General features: G+C 49.1%; 1 protein-coding gene across 4 annotated transcripts; it reads right to left on the bottom strand.

The window, feature by feature from the left end:
* Positions 1 to 4,495: 4,495 nt before the first annotated feature.
* SHARPIN (SHANK associated RH domain interactor) lies at positions 4,496 to 20,151 on the bottom strand. Of its 4 annotated transcripts, none has more exons than XM_076052074.1 (9): positions 19,839 to 20,151; positions 19,321 to 19,479; positions 16,139 to 16,176; positions 15,596 to 15,737; positions 11,096 to 11,189; positions 10,318 to 10,495; positions 9,937 to 10,070; positions 9,283 to 9,390; positions 4,496 to 5,528 (listed from the first exon to the last, which is right to left on the bottom strand). In XM_076052074.1, exons 3-9 carry the CDS (start codon positions 16,161 to 16,163, stop codon positions 5,430 to 5,432), a joined length of 780 nt encoding a protein of 259 aa, XP_075908189.1. In that variant the 5' UTR covers positions 16,164 to 16,176; positions 19,321 to 19,479; positions 19,839 to 20,151; the 3' UTR covers positions 4,496 to 5,429. The 4 variants fall into 4 exon arrangements, with proteins under 4 accessions (XP_075908189.1, XP_032830470.1, XP_032830467.1 ...); XM_032974579.2 differs by lacking the exon at positions 19,321 to 19,479 and adding an exon at positions 8,007 to 8,035; XM_032974576.2 differs by lacking the exon at positions 19,321 to 19,479.
* Positions 20,152 to 21,062: the final 911 nt, after the last annotated feature.

Genomic DNA, 21,062 nt, shown 5'->3' with positions numbered 1-21,062 from the left:
GTCCAGTGTCCCCGCGCGGCGGGGCAGCCACTGGACATCTGTGCAAAAGAGCTGTACAGCTCATCGGGTTCATCGAGTATGAATAAATATTCTGATTATGGACGTCCTCCAAGCGAATGGATTCCCGGTGGTGCGATGGCAGATGTGTGTCCGGTATGTTGAACTTCTTTCGCAAAGTACGTAAGCCAACTGTGCTACGTAGAGGCGCGCGCGTGTGTGGGGGGGGGTGCGGTAAAGGCCAACAAACTACACACACACACAAACAAGCAGTCGCAAGGCGATGACTTTTCAATAAGTGCCGCAGCTCGCAGTGGCTGGGATTTCAAAAGTCGTCGCACCGCGCCCGCCTCCCACGATCAAAACGGCGCATGGCCCACAAGTCGCCGGCCCACCACCATCGCGGCGCTCTGCTCGATCGGCCGCGCTCAATAATCGGTGACATTTTAATCCACGGCGCGCTCCGAGAAAACCCTCCCGAGTGTCCCTTCCCGTAGAAATGGCGCGATAAATAATTAAGACGCGCGTGCGTGCGCGCGTGCGTGCGCGCGCACAAAATCGAATATACGCGGAGGGGCAGAACTCGCTACACGCACAACAATAAACCCCTGCAACAAATATCTTTATGACTCTCGCTATCATATTGCAAGCTGTGCGTCGCATCAGCAGTTTTTTTTAATGGAATGTTTATTCAGGGTGGCTCGTTTGAGCCATTAATTTACGAAGAGGTGGAGGGGGGGTGATGTTTTGCGTTGAGATTCGGGCCCTAAGGCAGATGGTTGACTTGGCGACAAGGCGTGTGTAAGGAGTGAGTAAGTACTGAGTAAGTAGTGAGTAAGGAGTGTGTGAGTAAGGTGTGCGCTGTTCCTCGCAGCGTGGTTTTACACGCGGGCTCACGCGGGAATTTAAAATAAAATGTTTCACTCCGTTCGTACTTGTTCGCACCTCGCTCGGTGCGCTAGTGGTGGTGGTTGAGACAGTGATTGTCGTAGATGCGTTCCAGTAATGGGGGCGGGGGGACACAACGCGAAACGGCACGAGGAGACACCTGCCTGCCGAGTAGCACACACAGTACATACACACAGTACATACACAGTACATACACGCAATACACACAGTACACACACGGTACACAGTACACACACACACGGTACACACTCACGACACAAATAATACACACAGTACACAACAACAACAACCGCCATTCGCCACTAAGTGGCGGTGACGTCACGACGGCGCTTGTGCCAGACTAGGTGCACGTTGAGGCCATCACGTGAAGCGTCGAACGCCCGCTGGCAGGAGGCCACGGCGCAGACCCAGCAGGTGCCACGGGGTCGACTGACCGAGATGAGTGGCCGATGCACCACCTGTACACACAGTCCACACGCGGTGTCTCACGTCCGGCCGCACGCAGAGTGAATTCAAACCGCATATAGCGAATTGTGGGTGGAAATAGGTTAGCCCCCCCCCCCCGTATACAGCGCGAAATCGCACAAAGCCGAACCCGCACAGAGCGAGAGGAACCTGCATGTGCCCCACTTACGACGGCCAAGTAGATCGTGCCGTGCGATGTGTACAATGGCACGGCCCTGTGCCGAAACCAGAATCCTCGCCTAAATAAACAGCCGGCAAAGTTCGCCAGCGCTGCCTCGAACGAGCCCCCCCCCCCCTCCCTCCGCTCACGAGACACCGATAAAGTCAACGCGGATCCCGCGTGTGTGCTGCTTTGTGTGTTGAAGCGATGCCGCCCAAAATGATGCACGCCCCGCGCGCAGAGGCTGTACTCGCTCAAGGCGCGCGCGCGCGCACGCCGCGATCTCGTTTTTGTGCGGAAGGAGGAATGATCCAAGGGAACGGGGTGTATTTGTTAGCCGCTCGGTTATTCTGTTACGCGCCTCGATTGATAGCGACGTGCCCGCGTTGCCAGCTGTGGGCCGGAGCCAGACTTGCAAAAAAATACGATCGTTCCATTCTAGAACACCCAATTAGAATCACCCCCCACCCGTGCCAAAAAAACAAACGACTGACCACACTACAAATCTAGACACTTGTAAGACATCTACGCGGGTTTGTCTGTGTCATCGTTCAATGTATCGCCCCTTTGTCGATCGCACAAAGAACCCCCGTATAGCCTCCACAGGCAAGTGCTGTTAAACGCCTATGAAGGCTGGCCCTGCACACGAGTGGATGGGTGGCCAACACCACGCCCGGCCGCCTTTGTCTCCCCAGCGCTGATGTTTATACGCCGCACCGAGGCGTTCGTGTGAGGCCGAGTCGACCTGGGGCTGAGCCAGTGGCAGGCACACGCGCAGCCTGCGAAGGCAGCGCCGCAGGCTGCGACGCTACAGGATGTCCCATCGTGTCAGTCAACTTACTTAGCCGTGTGACGCTTCGCTCCACAACCCACCCGGCGGTTTGATGAATTGTCTTGATTTGATTCACGTAAAAAAACGTTTCCTGCCTATGCGCCAGCGATGATACTCGGGGGGGCTTCGAAGGCATTCATCATCCAGCAGTGGATTCCTCACGGCTGTCGTCGACGAGGGAAGTAAACTGAACCAAAAAAGACCGATTTTGGATGACGCCCTCCCGCTCTCGGTGGTCCGCTACCTACCGGGAAATCAACAACAACAAAAACTCAACTTTTGCCCGGGTCCTCGGTGCGGCCAAAAAAAAAAACAACAACTCGAAAGCACGAACCGCGGAGCGCGAAGAAAAATAAATTAATATAAACAGCGACTGTCGCAAAACACGCCGGCCGGGTTGAGAGCGCGCACGGCGAATCGCGGAGCAGATGAGCGCACGCGTGCGCTTCGTCACTTGGGAATGGGGGGGGGGGAGAGAATGCACACACACACAGAGAACAACACAAAATTGTCTGCCAAAAAAAGACGCCCACAATTAAGCCGGCTAAAAAGCATCAGCGGCTTCAAAGCAAAACTAAATAACTCGATAGTGTAAAATACAAAGTGCAGCTTGACTTCAACTGGAACTATGGAAAGCTATCAATTATAGTAAACGTGTTTTAATGCGTAAATGTGTATTTAATGGAATTGAACGTCGTTAAATCAAGACGTACAAACTCGGGTGGAGAGAGCGCGTTTATCTTGGGGTTATTCACAGTCGCGTCGCATGCCGGCAATCGTTCAATGTCTTGCGAACAGTCCCGCCACCGCGGTGGTAGTGGTCAGCAGCACGCTGGACTTACAATCCAGAGGTCGCTGGTTCGATTCGATCACCCCACACGGCGGTTAAAACGGTGCGAGTTTCTTAAATCCCCACCCCCTCCCCTCCTGTCCAGAGAGCTTCATAGATCGTCAGATTCCATCCAGGACAAATAGATTCAGAATTCTGATGTCACGTGTGGGGGGGGGGGGGGTAAAGTGTGGGTACTTACACCTCTTCAAAGATGTCTGGTCACCTTGAAGGAGTCGTGAAAAAAAACCACTCTCTTCAGAGGGACTCTGCAGATCGCGGTCGTAAATGTAATTTTGGCCGCGGACATTAGAGGTACCACAACAAGCCTGGGGAGACGGAGAACTATGTTGCGTAAGCAATTGGATGCGACTGGGAGGAGTACGCATTGCCAAGTTGTTGAGCGAATTATCACGGAGAGAGCCAGAGGAAAGGGAGGCCATGTTCGACGATATCGTTAAACAGGACGCGGCACGTAAAGCGAGAATCCAAAACGTATTGTATCGTGACATCGCGAGATCGCCAGAGATGGCAGGGGCTCGGGGAGGCCTTGCCCTAGCAGTGGATCGATCATGACTGACAACGGCACGTTCACTTACATCAACCACGGAATTCGAATTCTCTCGGTTAAAAACCCCCAAATAAAAAAAAAATCGCAAAAAAAAATTTGGCAGCAGCGACAGATAGAAAAAAAAAATTGGAATTCATTTAAGAAGTCTTTTTTTGTTTTTGGTAGTCCCAATTGATTTGCCCAGGCAGCATGTTTTACATAATCGGAATGCTTGGCGAGATTAATAATACTCAACTTCGCCGTTAAACGCGCTTCCAATTTGCTGCCAGAATTACCCGCAACGAGCTGGCCTCAAACGTAGCGCACAAAGTACAAAGTGGAACATTCTAACATCGAGATTTTTTTTGGCTCATCATTTTGTACGATTCACTTAGATTGTTGATGCAAATTTTAACATCTGTGCTGGCGCGAATCGACGCAAACTTTACCAATGAGTGACTTCATCTGCGAACAAGCCGTATTACAGCCCCATAAAAAAACACGGCTCATGATATCGGGATTACCGCGTAAAACTGCCACATTACGGATGAGTGACAGCGTTGAGTTTTCGCGATATACGACCAGCGTCGCGAGATCAGTTTCCCGTAACTCTGCAATGTAAATGGCACTTTTGTAACCTGCTACACTTTTTGTTCAAACGCAGACGACGAACCCACCCGAACTTGGACATTCGTGAAAAAGAGCTCCATGGCTCATCGGATTTCTCCAGAAAATATAAAGATGCTGATGACGTTGAACGCTTTTCAACTGCACTTTATTTCCACACAAGCCGGCCAACAGCCTTTCTAATCGCCGCGATCGAGAACACTTATGAAGGCCCAACGACGCCAGCCACGCTGCGACCAAGGCACCGGGGCTCCGTCGTCGTCGCCAGTCGCGCCGACTGCCGTCACGGCATCTTCGGTCGCGCCGACCGCTCCGCGCGTTCGTCCCCCTCCAGTCAGCCGCCCTAGCGCGGCGGCGCTGCTGCTGCTGCTACCGCCGCCGCCGCCGCACACTCGCCGCGTCAGCGCAACGCACGCAGGAACGATCGTATCGTTGCAGCGGCTCCACGAGCACCACAGGTCGCCAGTACCGCAAGACGATCGATCGCGAGTCGCGCGCTCACGTCGACGAGCGTTTACATCGATCCGCACCGTCCTGCTCGGCCGATGCGTGTGTGTGTGTGTGTGTACGCGGTACCAGTTTCCATCGACTCCGGTCGGCAGCACAAGGTAAACAGAGCATCAACACGAGATAACTGAGATACGGCGTGCCCCGGCCCATCTACTCACTCGCTCGCTCGCCCGCTCACCCGCTCACTCGCCCACCCGCCCACTCACCCACCCACTCACCCACCAACCCAATTAGCGGTGTTCGGCTTGTCGGGGGTTTCCCACCTGCGGGACGCAGGTTCCACAAGTAATAACTGGTGACGTAAAGAAGAGAAGCTGTTTGACACAACGTTGAGTCGATTAATCGACGTGATAATCATCTCGGATCTAGGGCTGATCGGTCTACTAACCAGCTGGCTGCTTTAAAAAAAAAGTCGTGAACAATTTTGTAAGGACGTACCATTAAAAGCAGTACAGCAATACAGTGCAAGCATATCATTAGTGGTTCAAACGGCCAACTTCTTTATGATCGCATCGTCAAAAATATTCTGACTTGGCTCCGGGAAAAGCTGCTAAAACTTATATAGAGCCTTCAGTAAATCGGACTGCAGGTCTGAAGTTGGCGAGGACATCTGTCGGATGAAGTTCTCCACGGAGTTGCCTCGTCTCCCCTGAATAAATACACGACACGGAAAAACCCGCACACACGCGCACACCTGTCAGTAAATAACAATCGCTCATATATTTATAGTTCACAAACAAAACGGGGGGGGGGGGGGGGGCGGGATCCCTCACACGTTTATCGAAAATAGGAGTGGAAAGTAACCGTGAGTTGAAGGGGGCTCGGGCAGCAGCATGCTTGAGAGTTACAACAAGAATCATGAAAGAGGAAAAGAGTGAGCGGAGCGGGCGGGTTCGGGCGGCAGGACACGCGCGGGCTCGGAGGGAGGGAGGACGGCCAACGGACGAGACTGGTGACGGAATGGCAGCGAGAGGAGAGAACGCGCCCGAGAGGACGACCGCCGCCGAGAGGGAGCGATGGGAAAAGCCGACGAGCAGAAGCGAGATGGGTCGTGGTGCCACGCGGCCACGTGGGAAGGCAGAAGGTATGGGAAGGCCTCCGTCCAGCAGTGCATTGACCATGGTGGATGATGACCGATGACGACGATGATGATGATTATGATTGGTGGACCGTGCATTGAGATTTGGAGGTAAAGTAAAAAGAAAGGCATCTTAAAACCATGAAAACATATACGAAAGGACGCAAAGGCCAAAGTAAATATATAATACACGAGACTGCATAAGAATGAGAACAGACATGAGAAAACACAATGCAAAACTGACTGACAATGTCAAAATACAAAACTATGAACTATTTTTTTTATTTCACCAGGTAAGGCCCACTGAGCGATTTTAGCTTCTTTTTCAGAAGCGACCTGGCCACAAATAAGTATAGCTCAACAAAGTGGCTTACCAAGTGGAAATGTATAGCAGCCAAATGTTCTAAACACACGATGTTGATTCGAAATGTGGAAGAAAAAGCTGAAGGACGCGGAGAAAAATCCATTCGACCACAGGGAGAGAGACATGCAAAAACTCCAAATATACAGCAGCAGGCGTCAGGCTCGGGAATGAACCCACGACCTCCTGTATACCGGGCGAGGTAGTTAGCAAACGCGAATGCAAATGCAGCAAATAGGATGTCACCGTTTGGTAAATCACATGCGGTAGGTTGCAGACAGCAAGATGGATGACAAGGTATAAAACACACGATCGAGATAGAATCATAAAACAGTTGGAGGAATTATATATCTCTGTAGAACAACTAAAACCCATATACCACAAGCGAAAATAGTTTTTCAGATGATGATGTTGGACCAGATGATGATGATGTTGCACCAGATGATGATGATGTTGCACCAGATGATGATGATGTTGCACCAGATGATGATGATGTTGCACCAGATGATGATGATGTTGCACCAGATGATGATGATGTTGCACCAGATGATGATGATGTTGCACCAGATGATGATGATGTTGCACCAGATGATGATGATGTTGCACCAGATGATGATGTTGCACCAGATGATGATGATGTTGCACCAGATGATGATGATGTTGCACCAGATGATGATGATGTTGCACCAGATGTCACACCTGAAGAGTTAATGACCACCCCAACAGATAGGCAGGGTACACACCTGGGGGAGAAGTTGCGCAACAACAATGCGTAACTTTAGCCACCTTTTGTTGTAGAGACGTCCGCATAGAAGCCATTCAGTTGCATGCAACCAAATTGTGCAAAAACGGGTGCTCAGGTTTGAACCTGCCTTTAGAAAGAAATGAAATCTGCTGCACCGAAGGGAATACCTGAAGGCACCGTCAAAGAAGTCAGAAACGGCCGCTGAAACCAAATTACCTTGCCAAAGTTAGTCCATGGGCCAGAGCAGAATTTTCTATGACACGATGTAGCAAAATAACTAAATAATTTCAACTTGCAAATTGTTCGCTCGCTCTCCAAGGGGGAGAACGACTCAGAGGCGCAGCAGGCAACCACAGACGAGCGTGAAGGCAAGTCACCTGGGTGAGCTCGTGAGAGCAATTGCCTAAGCTCTACGGTCCTCTATATATGAAGATGTTTACAGCCAATTAGTGAGTATTTAGTATTAACATGTGGGAGGAAACTACAGCACCTGGAGAACACCAACACATGCGAAGGGGGAAACACTAATACCATACAGGTGGAACAGATGGGACTCCACAATTGATGTGCCGCCCTCTTCTGACAAGCCAGGGAATGGCACCTCCTCGACACCCAAGGGATAGGGAGTCACAACATTGGTGCGGGAATCCACCAACCCTCGATGCCTCGACAGTGCTGTATTATAGGCGTGGTGCCACCACCGGCTTGCAAAACCTCAGTGGTTCCAATTGATTGAAATGGCTAATAGGCGTGAATTGTATGCTACTTGATAACCCCGCTAATTTCAAACGGTTCTCACATAATACACCATTATTAGCCACGTAAAGAATACGGAACCGCTAAAGTGATGTCACGCCAAGTGGTAGCCACAAGCGAAATATCTGCCCTGGGCCCATAGAATAAATTTCACCTAATGTTTGCAAGGGGGAAAAAATGTATATACCTCGATTGTGGACCGATTCCTCATTAATTCTGTTAAAAAAGAAAGACAAAACTGACTTGAAGAATTACAGACTCCCGTCACACAACAGTTAATGATGAAAATTAATTGTGTCATTTTTTTCTTGAATATTTAACCCACTTTGAAACGAATTACTTTGGGAACCAAAAAAAAGCCTGTTTGTAAATTAATCATCGACTCATTCTATCAATAAAGTACGTAAAACATTACATAATCATACAATTAGCAACCAATATTTCCCCGCAGGATTTAGGCTTTTCTGTTGTTGCACTTTCAAAGTAACGCGCAATAAAACTCTACTTAATAAAAAAATATTACCTCTAAGTAGTTGTTTCCTCGACCGCTCAAAGGCAGACTGAGTTTATTGCCACACGGAGTAAACTCTCTCTCGCACGGAAAGGAATAATGCCTTCGCCAGCGACACAAAGCGCACACGCAGCGGTTAGCACACGCGAGACTACATCTTAACGCAAGTGGCCGCGCAGTTTGGAAGTCGGCAAGCTGACCACTTAAGCCACTGTTGAGTGTCAACAGTTAGGATTCCAGTTCAAAACACGTAGGCTTAACACGTCAGTTAGATTCCACTTAAAAAGTAGGGGTTTTTCGGCCACAGCCGGTACAATGTTGCGTATTTGTGCGTAGGCCCTCATCCAGCAGTGGATTGTCAGAAGGGCTGATGCATGTGCAAAGAAAAAGATTCCCTCGTATAGCCTTAACAAGACTGTTGGGGCAAGTGCTCTTAGCGAGCACCTCACACACGTGCACATGACGCATGTGCACGTGTGTACAGGCACGTGCAGCTACACGACGACATTTAACAACGGGTGTTCGATTTTACGAGCACCCATCGGGTTTGGCGACCTCCCCCCCCCCAGAATATATTTTCCGCGCCGGACACACCGCGTCCGGTATATAGTTCTCGGAACGGCCCGCGAGCCCTGTTACAAGTGTGTACAAATACGTCACAAACAAATTAAGCGCGCAACGTTAAAAGGTTTCTCCCCACCCCCCCCGCCCTGCCATAAACAACCAACCCATAAACCAGACGGCCCAGAGGAGCCAACGACCGCTGGCGTGAGATCCGTGCGACGCACCGATTCCTGTCCGCCCACTCTCCCTCCGCCTGCTGGGGCTAGCAAACGCACGAAGGCCACGCGCAGCGGTGGATCGCACACGCGCCCTTGTCCAGACCCACCAGCTCAAAAGAACGGACACGTGGTTGTCCACTTGTCCACGGGTTTTCAAACGACTCTCTCACCTGCTCGGGAGCATCGGGCTGTCGAGGGGTGTCACACACACAGCAGCGGGCGGCTCTGGGCTGGTTGAGCAGCGTGCAGGCCGAACACGACCACTCGGCCGTCGCGTCCTAAACGCACGTCCACAGCGAGAGCAACGCGTGCGCTCAAACCACGCTGGATTTTCCACCACCCCCCCCCCACCCCCCCCGTTGTGCTGCCGGTTGCAAGGTCTCAAAAAGGGGTTCACCAAATAGCACGCGATAGCGAGGCAAAATGGCCGTAGAGTCAGATTCCATGAGAATATTTATTTAGACTGGAATCCGATGAGCTATGAAGCTCTTTGTCGCAGATGTTCCAGTTAGGGTTGGGTCAGCAAGTTACAAAAACCGTGTCAAATAGAGAAAAGGTAAGCAAGTCACAAAAATTACCATGTGCAGGCCAAATGGCGCACGAGTAAGTGTTCCAATCAGTTGTTTTTTTACGTTATCAAAAATTATCTTTGTGTCGTTATTTAATTAGTTAAAGTTACCCTCTGGCCTACCCTGAATTCTGGCCTCTTAAAGTCTGGCTCGGAGGGGTTTTAAATGGACAACCAAACACACCCATCCACTGACCAACTTGCCGCTGGGGATCTCCAAGTTGACAAATGAACGAACAGTTAAAATGACACTCACGGCGGCTATTGCTGGCGGATTGGATAGGAGAGGAGCCGGGTCCATTGAGCCCAGCTGGTCGGTTATGACGTGAAGGATGTCCTGTAGACTCATCCTGTTGGCTCTTGGCCTTTCACCGCCACCCAACGGTTCTCCTGTTACAGCAACAACAAAACAAGAGACAACCAGAGCCAACAGCTAGTTTCCGATGAAATTTTTTTTATTTAAAAAATATACGGTCTTAACTAAACTGTAATGCACCCGCTTTTCTATCGTTTGACCCCCACGTTTTACTCTTCTCACAAAACTTCGGCCAAGCTGAAGGCTCCCGTCTGCCGGCGTGACCTCTCTTCCGGAGTTGTGGGGGGGTGGCAGGGTGCGGGGGGGATCGCGCTCCCGTACCTGCGTTGTGTCTCTCTGCGACATCGCCGCTGGAAGATGGCACCTTCAGGAGGTAGAGGAAGGCGTGGTCTCCATCTGTCCTGACGCCGTAGAAGTGAAGCGAATGACAGTCCTTGGCCAGTCGGCCCCCAAACACCCACCGCTGCAGCAATGGGTGGAAGCCGTACTTCTGGAAAACCTAACACACCAGGGGGGAGGGGAAGGGGAAAAAAATGTCATGGGACAGGGACAATTGGGGATGCTGGGGTGGTGCGAAGGTCGACAGCATCGAATCGTTCTCAGGGCACTGGTATTGCAATGCAGAGGTCGCGGTTCGATCTCCCGGCGAGGCGGTTAAAACAACGCGGCAAGTTTTCTAAACAGCCACCACCTCTGTACACCCAGCGGCGAAAGCGGGTGCGCCACAATTGGCCGATCGGCAAGGTCGCGCGTGGTGGGGTAAAGTGTGGGTATTCTTCCGCCGTTTAAGATTTACAATGATAATAATGCGGTTTTGTATGGCCAGCGTGGACAAATATCCACGATAAAGCTTCCTCTACTGGAGGCACTTGTGCCGGCAGTGGCATGAGAGAGCAATTGAAGGGCTGCGCATTCAACATTTAATTTTTCTAAGAAAGGCTGCAAAGGGGATGAAGTTTTTGTTGGAACTCACGACCCGCCAGTGACAGGTCGCGAGTCCACGTCCCCCTCGGGTCTCCACTTAGCCAGCCGTCATCCAGACTGGGTTGATAAACAATGCAGAGTTATTATTCTGAGACTTGGGCCAGCACGTGCCTACCTCACTCTTCAGGTGTGCCACTGTCCAATGTGAATGAACGGTCAGAGCGATGGGCCCCACTGTGTTCTGGGCATCTTCAAAGCGGACCTGAATCCTGCACACGGTGACACGTCACGCACAGCCACCGTGGTTGATGTTTTGACAGGGGGCACCTTTCCTCCCAAATGCTAATTAATCTGTCAAAGAGCAGCGGTGACCTCCTCTCCACCAAGACATGGATTAGGCCCACGATCTTCTTGCTTCCGGTTGCCGACCGGATACATGATAAGGTCGCACCCATTACACACAAAGTGCTTGCCACAAATGAACTACAATACCTTGCCGATCTCGTTAAGAGCATAAACCATCACGCGAACTCTGGTCATCCTCACAGCAACGGATTTTGGCTGGCCACCGAAGAAAGACGGTCAATGAATCACGCGCTTTCAGATGCGCTTTTTGCGGCCGTCTGGAACGCTCTTCCTTCCGATGTTAGGAAGCCACTGGAGCTATGTACTTTGAAATCTAGATTGAAAACTAATATCTCAAAAAACTGTTTTTTGTGTTTATTTTGTCCTTCCCCCAGAACTCCAATTAGCACGGTTGGCTGCATACGGTACGAAAGTTCAACATACATACATATAACATATATACAACATACAAACGTACATTGCCAGAATGCTCGCAGCCGTGCGATGTTCTACGAGTACACCTACAGCACATGTTTGTCAATACGCTGCTGGATGAGGGCCTCTCCAAACATTGCTGGGCCATACTTCCCCACCACCACCACCACCACGCTAGTCACTGAACTTCACCAACCCACAATATACCAGTGTGGTGAAGTGTGTGGTCCAATACAACTCCCATGACATGGCGTGGAGAAGCCTTCATCCAGCAGTGGATTGACAGTGGACTGTAAAGTATTATTTATTCAGATAATTATTTACAATACACAGTCGGGGTGGAGTGGTGGTGCAATGGTTAACATGGTGCACGATAAAACTGGCCGTGGCTAACATCAGTGGCGAGATAAACCATTTTTTTTTTACTATTTCCTATTTTACCAGTTAAGGTCCACTGAGCTAATATAGCTGTGTTTACATAAGCGACCTGGCCACAAATGAAAGCTCAACTAAGTGGCTTATCATCATGTGGAAATTTACAGGAGCTAAATACTCTAAACGCACGTTGATTCTAAATGTGGGTAGAAAAACCAGAGAAAAGTCCACACGACCATGGGGAGACAGAGAGAACATGCAGATTTTAAACATAAAGCAAGCGTCAGGGTCGGGATCGAACCCACGACCTCCTGCATACCTGGCAAGGTAGCTGATAACTAAACCGGTCCTGCCGTCCCCCCCCCACCCCTTCACAACACTCTGACCAGCGTGGTGAAGCAAGGCCAAACAACTCTCACGAGCGACAGGGCACTGTGAAGGCCTTCGTCCCGCAGTCGAATGATGAACAAAGGCCTACACATTATTGTCATTGTTAGTTGTGTCGTAACCGACAGGCTGATTCAAAGACAGACAAATAAAGTTCCTTCTAAATCAGATCCTCAAACAACTACTGTATACACATCCAAGACTTAAAATCGGGAAGTATATAAAAAAGTATGGGCAATGAATAATACATTATGACCTACGATTCAAAATCATCGCTGCAGTTTTTAAACAAAAAAGAACACGGCCACGATCTGGATTGGAAGGAAACAAATTTATTTAATTCTAGATTTGAAGCTTTCGTGACTGCAAGGATTCATACTCTTTAGTTTTTTGTTCGGTAAAGTCACGTAGGTTAAAATAAAAGAAAAAAACAACTCAATTAAAACACGACGTTTCGGAGGCAACACAAGCTTCCGTCTTCAGGTGGTACAGACACAGTAAAAATTCGCTGAAGACGGAAGCTTGTGTTGCCTCCGAAACGTCGTGTTTTAATTTAGTTGTCTTTTCTTTTATTTTAACCTACGTAACTTTACCGAAAAAAAAAACAAAGAGTATGAATTTATACTCTTTGGTTCTATTCGCTAAAGTCACGTAGGTAAAAATATAAAACAACAAAAATCACGACGTTTCGGCCACAACACAAGTGGCCTTCATCAGGCGAAGGGACAGTGCTGTCACGAGGACAGCGTTGGAATGAAGAAAGTCAAGCCAGCTCGCGTCCTTTAAGCTGTGTGGGAGGAAACAAAACGCTTTGACAAAGGAATTAGCATAAAATGATCATAAAGCACCTGACACGGGGGGAGGGGAATTTACAAATGATGGTGTGCGAGGACATGACCGTACAGCAACGTAACGGACCGGCACGGGGGTGGGGGGGAGGACAACACGGTCCCTTCACCTGATGAAGGCCACTTGTGTTGTGGCCGAAACGTCGTGATTTTTGTTCTTTCATTTTTTACCTCCGTGACCGAATAGAACCAAAGAGTATGGATCCTTGCAGTCACGAAAGCTTAAAATCTAGAAGAGCATGAATTCAATTTAAGTTTTTTTTTTAGATCTGATTAACCAATTTTTTTTTCAATGTCCTCCAAACTTCCCATGAACGTATTCCATTGTTGCGTAATGGCTTTTAGATTTCAAAGCCTTTCTCACACTTGGACAATCACACGGACTTAACTTTTAATTTATATTCTTTGTTGCAGAGTCAGCCGCAGGCAGGACTTTCCTGATGATCACGGTGATGTAGCCGCCAAGACCCAATGGCCGTTTCATTTATTTTTCTCCCTCCACATTCAGCCAATTTATTAATATTCCGGTGTAAAAATATATATTATCATCGAATGACCAAAAGGCTCAAAGTTCACCAATAGCTTAATGAAACCCTCAAACTGGTGAAATCTACGCGTCTATTTTCAGCCTAGGATAACAGAAATTATGGCTTTTGAAGAATTCAGATAACACGTCTGACGCTGTTCATTATCGTACAAGCACACGGATTCCTGCTGCCACTGCACGAGTCCAGACACTCTGCGGTACGAGTTTTTTCTTCCATCCCTGCCCCCACTCGCTTGGGTAATTCAGTGGGGATTTTCTATCAGTTCAATTTATCTCATTCGGTTTGTCACGTTCATTTTGTCGTAAATAAGCTCAAGGCACAATCACTTTGTCCCACCGATATTTAACCCCACCCCAACGTAAAGCGCAAGCGTGACCCACCCCCCCCCACCGCTTTGCCTTAACCCACGTGGTGGTGGGGGGGGGTGCAGCAAACGGCGTCTGGATTAAACCGGAGCGTTCGCCACTGAACCTGTCCACTGGGCAATGACAGTTCGATTCCTGCCACTGATTGGACTTGTTGGGGGATATCGCTGAAGCACACTGTCTGCAGAAAAGTACGGCACTTTACTTTTAAAGACAATCTTCTTTTTTTGTGCACAAGCAGCCCATTGTGTGCTTAAGTCAGAGACCTAGATTTCAAAATATTTAATGGGCAAAAAAATACATTATAACGAAGACAATATGTATAATAAACGTGAATCTTTTGCTATTAGATGTATCCAGTCGGGCTATAATAATTCACAGATCAAAAATCTAACGTTGCACGCAATAATCAATTATTTTAAATTCACAAACGTCTATACCACGGTACATTGTATACATTAATACCACTGTGGATCCTACACACTGCGGCTGATAGAAGAACCGCTATTGAGATTGAGCGGAGGCGAGGTCAGTTCATTCGCAGAACTAAGATAAACTGTGGCATCGCAAGAGGCAGCGGGGAATAGGTACGGCGTGGGAAAGCCTTCATCTAGCAGTGGAAAGACGACGATGATTGATTCTCCATCTCTCGTAACAGAAACAATCAAATAGCCAATTAAATATTGACCCAGAATCGCAATGAATCATGGATGGTTACATCCATATTATTATCATTATTATTATCCAGATCTTGATAATTTGGGGGATTCATGTGTTGAACATAACCACTGATTTTCAAAACATTTACAACAATAACGATGCCATTTTATATCCATATAAGCAACCCGCTGAGCCTTCGGAATTGAGACTCTCTGAGGACTCCTGCATTGGGATGAATCATCATCAGCAGCAGCCATGATCAATACGTGGTTAGAAACGCAGTACATTGCACGGGTTCAAAATCTTCCTCGACCCGCAGACTTCACGCTGGTCAGTGTGCGTTGGTGAAGGTGGGGAGCAATGGAAGTATGATACAACAGCCTTTGCTGCACTGCCCTATGCTAACCATCCCCTAGCAAAGCCCAGCTGCTGCCTGTGACAATTTGGCGTGCGTGGTGGTCACTCGTACACCGTCAAATATTTTACATGGACCACCTTGCAGTAAAAATATATGGCGTTTTGTGGAATAAGAAAACTATCTGCACCAGTTTCCCCACGGCCTTGCAGAACACCAGTAGTCCACAGACCGCAGCATGGACAACCACCGGCATACAGAAATGCGTGGCCAAGGCTTGTTATAACTGCAGCCTTGCAGCGACGCTCACGCAGTGGACAATGGGCACAAGCGGACAAAGGCTGATCCGGCGTTCACCTGATCTCCTGTGCCGGGTAGATGCTTTCTTGTGGGCGGATCTCCAGCGGGGTATTGGAGTGTGCCAGGAGAGCTGCAATTGTCATGGCCTCCACCTTGTTTCCGGCACTCACAGCTTTGGCCAGCTCCACAGTTTGAGGGCCTGGATTAAGCGGTGCCGTGGACAGACAAATGCGGACATGAAAGGGACGTGGGGGACCTCTGTGTTGATGAGACGCGGTCTGTGTTTCTTCTGACTGTGTGTGCCGTGCGTCATTTAGCACGCACTGGGGGCGGCTCCAGGGAAGTGGATTGTTAAGAGGAAGTAAATTCAGTTACTGGAGATGCTCCCGGCACGTGGAGTGATGACCACTATTGACATCCATATTGCAAGTTCAGTGTGGTACCCCTTACACCACTGCAGTGTCCCAATAAAAAAAGACAAATCTCCAAGTCTTGAGATGCAGGCTTTCTGGGGAAAAAGGATTATAATTGTCATGTTTATATAATTATTACTTTCAAGTTTAAGAGAAGGATGGTGACCTGATGTTGGCGTATACTTACGGAGTCTTTCAAAATCCGCATCCATCCCTGCAGCCGATCTGCATTCACAGAGAAAGAAACGACCATCAGTCATCGTCAAGTGTAATGAAACTGGCACAATAACAATATTCCATTAACCCCTGTGGGTGGCACCAAAAAACGCTGTCATGTGTGTGACGGCTACTTGTTTAAAACAGGTGCTTCTTGTTGCACTGCCAAATTGTTTAAGATCACAATTTGGATCCATCATCTTCATCGCCACCAGCAGTCATGATCAATTCACTGCTGGATGAAAGCCCCACCATGCCATCATCACCACCTCTCACAATCCCGCGGTGTGATAATCCACCGAGCACCTGCATACGATATCATCGCTGTATCTCTTCAGCGGACGTGTTTCTCTGTGCGATTGATAAAATTGTTAATGGTCTCTGCCGGAAAAAAATAATGCGGGAGTCCCTATCTCTGTTGACAGCACTGACCCCCGATGGTGGACATTCCACATTTCTATGATGGGGACAAGTCTCTCCGTTGAACAACCACTTTTACCCCAAAGAGATAATGGGAAAGGCTGACCCCTGGCTGGGATATTGAGCACCAATAAACACGTTCTCTTCTTTGGCCGTTTAGTAAATACATATCATGCATATATAAGCAGATGTGGACAAGAAACTCTTACCAATGTATCGGACATAACACTTAAAAAAACACTTGGGAAAATGTATTTGAAATAGGAATCACAAATACTTTGCATAATGTATTTAAAATATGCACTTTAAAATAGTTTTTTTTACACAAACTACCACTAACAGTGTAGAGAGTGGTGCCGCAGTGGTTTGCAAACAGCGCTCTGTGTCAATCTACCTGAATTACATTTCCAACCACATTCAACAACCTCCAGAATTGGTTAATTTCAAATAATAAAAATTAATTACAATAAAGTACATCTCTTTGCCAACCACTGCTGAACGAAGGCCCCCCCCCCCCGATGCCCCGTCGACCATGGGATACATTTTGACTATACTTCACCAGGCTGGTCAGTGTGGGTTTGTAAAGGGTACGGCACGGGGGAGGGTACCCAAGAACGGTTCGGGATGTTGGTCACCGTTAGTCGTGGCCAACTCAGGTCGCCGTGTTCATATTATCGTGTGCTGATCTTAAAGGTGCATTGAAACATTTGGATACCCCTACTGATACTCCTGCTGTTATGGAGTGACTCATGCAGCCAGCTATGGCTGGAAAGTTTGGTAGTACATGTCATGTATATCGTTTATTGTTAAATTTGAATCACAGTTCCCGTGATCACTGTTACATTGCTTTTATAGCTTTATTTTGGTGATTTCGAAAACGTTTTGGTTTAGCCATATTTGTTTGTTGTAGTACATTGTTAGACTGATAAATTTAATCTAAATTGTCTCGTGATTGTTATTGTTTGACTTGCATCCCACTGGGATTTTTTTCACACAGCGTTGATATACGGTGCTTTTTCTGGAAGACTTTGCTGCTTTTTCCTGGATTTTTCCGTTTGCGCGTAGTCACTTTAAGATGTTTCTTGTTAATGTTTTTTTGTTTGTTGGGGTTGCACCCGATTCAAGAGCCGAATGGCTCAACAGGGCTATACCAAATAAATGAAACTAAAAACTGAAACTCCGTTGTGCCACCACTTTACACCCCCCCGCCCTATCAAACCACCATATGCGAGCGTTTGCACGCATCTGAAATACTGCTCACTTCAGTGTATAATAATCTCGTGCAAGTTAAAAAAAAAACAACACAAGTTAAAAATCCAGTACGAGCGCGTAAACTTTGAAAATATACTCTAATTAGATAAGACGAATTCACTTTATCAACAAAAAAATCCTTTTTAACATTCCTAACGCGTCCAAGGACTTAAATGATGGTGCACGTATTTGAATGCAGTAATCATCCCAAACGGTGCGCTCGTTGGGAGCTGTTTTTAAATAAAAATTTCCGCCCTGGCACGGGCGCCCCCCAAGATGTATTTGTGGGGTTTGGCGCAAAAAGGGCGCTGGGTTTTTTCGCCGATATGCCTCTTGGCGCCGGGCCGGCGAGCGACCTTGCCTGCTTGCGTGCTGCCGCTGGCCAAGAGTTGACGCGCGTGGGCACGGAAATTAATGCACCTTGCCGCACGCGGCAAGCCCGCGCGCCACGCGGTATGGCCGACGCCGGATTCGCACCGATGGCCAAATCTCGCCGAATGCGCCGCGACATTACCCTGCCTCACCAGGTGATGGTAACCCATGTGATGGTAACCCATGTGATGCTAGCCCAGGTGAGGGTAACCTATGTGATGCTAGCCCAGGTCAGGGTAACCTATGTGAGGGTAACCTATGTGAGGGTAACCTATGTGAGGGTAACCTATGTGATGTTAGCCCAGGTGATGGTAACCTATGTGATGTTAGCCCAGGTGATGGTAACCTATGTGATGCTAGCCCAGGTGATGGTAACCCATGTGATGGTAACCCATGTGATGGTAACCCATGTGATGCTAGCCCAGGTGAGGGTAACCTATGTGATGGTAACCTATGTGATGGTAACCTATGTGATGGTAACCCATGTGATGCTAGCCCAGGTGATGCTAGCCCAGGTGATGCTAGCCCAGGTGATGCTAGCCCAGGTGATGCTAGCCCATGTGATGGTAACCCATGTGATGGTAACCCATGTGATGCTAGCCCAGGTGATGGTAACCTATGTGATGGTAACCCATGTGATGCTAGCCCAGGTGAGGGTAACCCATGTGATGGTAACCTATGTGATGCTAGCCCAGGTGATGCTAGCCCAGGTGATGCTAGCCCAGGTGATGACGTGCGAGCCTCACATGCAACGTCAAAGCCAACATTGTGGGAGACTATCATTCGGCACTGTGCGTACAGTACAGCAATGAGGAAGTTCCCCTTCGTGAAACTAACTTTAGACGCCAGTCCCACGACAAAAGTCAATTGTATGTCTCACAACAACAACAATGCACAGACCTCTGTCAAATGCACTGCTAGAAGAATGACTCCACCCCGCCCTGTCATCAAAAACGAGGGGCTGTTTTGGCCATGCTTCACCATCGCTGATCAATACGAGTTGAGTGAAGACTGGTTGGTGGCGGTCGTGGCGGTAAAGGAATATGGAGGCGTTTAAAGCCCTATTCGAGACATCGCTCACCACCACCGCCACCGCCGCCCGGCTTTTACCCGTGTGACCCGGGAGTCGAACGTGGGGTTGTCCAGTGTCCGGCGCCAGTTGCCGTGCCACCGCGACAACCCAGTCCCCCCGTATCGAAGGCGCTCGATTTGTCAACGTGACACGCGGTACAATTCCACTCACAACAGCAGTCTCGATCCGCTGCTGCACTGCACATTCAAACAAATATAGGTTTTTGTTTTAGGGTTAGATCGCGAACATATAAATGTCGTTAAACCCGCCACAGCCAATTAGTAAGGTTTGTCACGTACACAGAAAATGCCAACTCGTTACTAGTACAGCATATATCGGTTTGTTGGAGAGCAAATCCACAACATTTACAATCTGAGTACTCCAACACACCGGTGTGCTGTACTAGTAACGAAATGTCACGTTCTGTTGACCTGACAACCCTTACTAACTAGCTATGTCGGGTGGTGGCGGGTTTAACGACGCATTTAAATCCACGCGCTCTAACCTCAACAACAACAAACCCTATGTTATGAACAACAAAGAACCCGACACTTACCACACAACTCAACCCCCGTAGTAGCTGGCGTTACAGTCGACTGGCGCTTTGCGGCCTACTCGCCTCGGCTGCACGACAAACTGCACTGGAAGTGACTCGTGTGTCCGATGGTGCTTTAGCCACTTTGAGCCGCGTGCTCTCTCTCTCACACACACACACGCTGCCTCTCTCCTGTCGCCACTTGGGGTTCAACCCCGGGAGCCTCCTTCCTTAACAGCGCGCCCGAGGGCCGATGCGACTCGTCAGTGAAGCGGGCCCACGACCAACGCCGCCAGCCTTGGCCGCTCTCAGCTGTTCAAGGACCCCGCGTTGGTGGTGGTGGTGGAGGGAGTGTGGGTGGGGGGGGCGCTTAGGTGGCCAAGTCACCGCGCTGCCTGTGCAAGCCGCCACAAGCGACTCGTCACCCAAAGCCTTCTCGGACTCGGCGCTTCAAATGTAACAATTAAATGTTTTAGCACTTCTGAGAATTTGCAACAATACCACGGGACGTGTGCCATCCGTGCTCTGTAGACCACCTAAAATATGCTTCCAGGCAAATGCGTTGACAATGATGGCGAACAAGTGGAGACTATTTGACTTTTTGAAGTTATTAACGATACGTTTGTTATCATGCTACCGTGCGTGGTCTTATTATCCGTTCTGTTTTCCACTAAAACGATAGTCCCCGTAAAAGTGTCACAGGGTGCTTAAAACAAAAAAGACGACCGGATCTACGTGCTCATAGCGCCCTCTCTCGCCTCTTGGCTGAACCGATGAAGTTGAATGTGGTCAAGGTCGATGATTTCATTCGCCATCGAACACTGCGGCGTTTCTTCACTGCAAGGCCCGCGGGTCACTGGCGGCCCCTGACGATACACAAACAGCGCCAGCCACCCCAACTCCCCATCATCATCATCACGGTCGTGGTGGTGGCGGCTGCTGTCAAACCCAAACGTGTGGCGGGCCTCACACTGTTGACATCTTCTCGGCGAAATTCCAACCCCCCCGTCCCCACCTCTGAACATTAGTGAAGAACGCTGCAATACAGCAAGAGAATTACGGCTCTCTGTCAGTCCGCCGCTGCTGGGGGGAGCGGGGGGGGGGTGTTTCGCCATACTTCACCACGCTGGGCAGTGGGGGTTTAGTGACATTGGGGTGGGTGGGTGGGGTCCCCAGGACCGGTGCAGATGTCACTCGCCAGAGATGTTGGCCGTGGCCTGGAATCGAACTTAGGTGGGGCCGGTT

Source organism: Petromyzon marinus, chromosome 54 (assembly GCF_048934315.1).
Source record: "Petromyzon marinus isolate PM22_M1 ecotype Great Lakes invasive population chromosome 54, UKy_Petmar_22M1.pri1.0, whole genome shotgun sequence".
NCBI lineage: Eukaryota > Metazoa > Chordata > Hyperoartia > Petromyzontiformes > Petromyzontidae > Petromyzon > Petromyzon marinus.
The sequence above is the reverse complement of the archived record's forward strand: the minus strand, read 5'-3'. Positions and strand labels throughout refer to the sequence as shown.

What these genes read in the sequence shown, in the direction of transcription:
- SHARPIN (XM_076052074.1), bottom strand. Translation starts at nt 16,163, where the DNA reads ATGGATGCGGATTTTGAAAGACTCC. An exon ending in TGGCACACCTGAAGAGTGAG is followed by an intron (nt 10,496 to 11,095) that starts GTAGGCACGTGC and finishes CTGGTGTGTTAG; the next exon opens with GTTTTCCAGAAGTACGGCTT. An exon ending in AGCCCGATGCTCCCGAGCAG is followed by an intron (nt 5,529 to 9,282) that starts GTGAGAGAGTCG and finishes GTATTTATTCAG; the next exon opens with GGGAGACGAGGCAACTCCGT.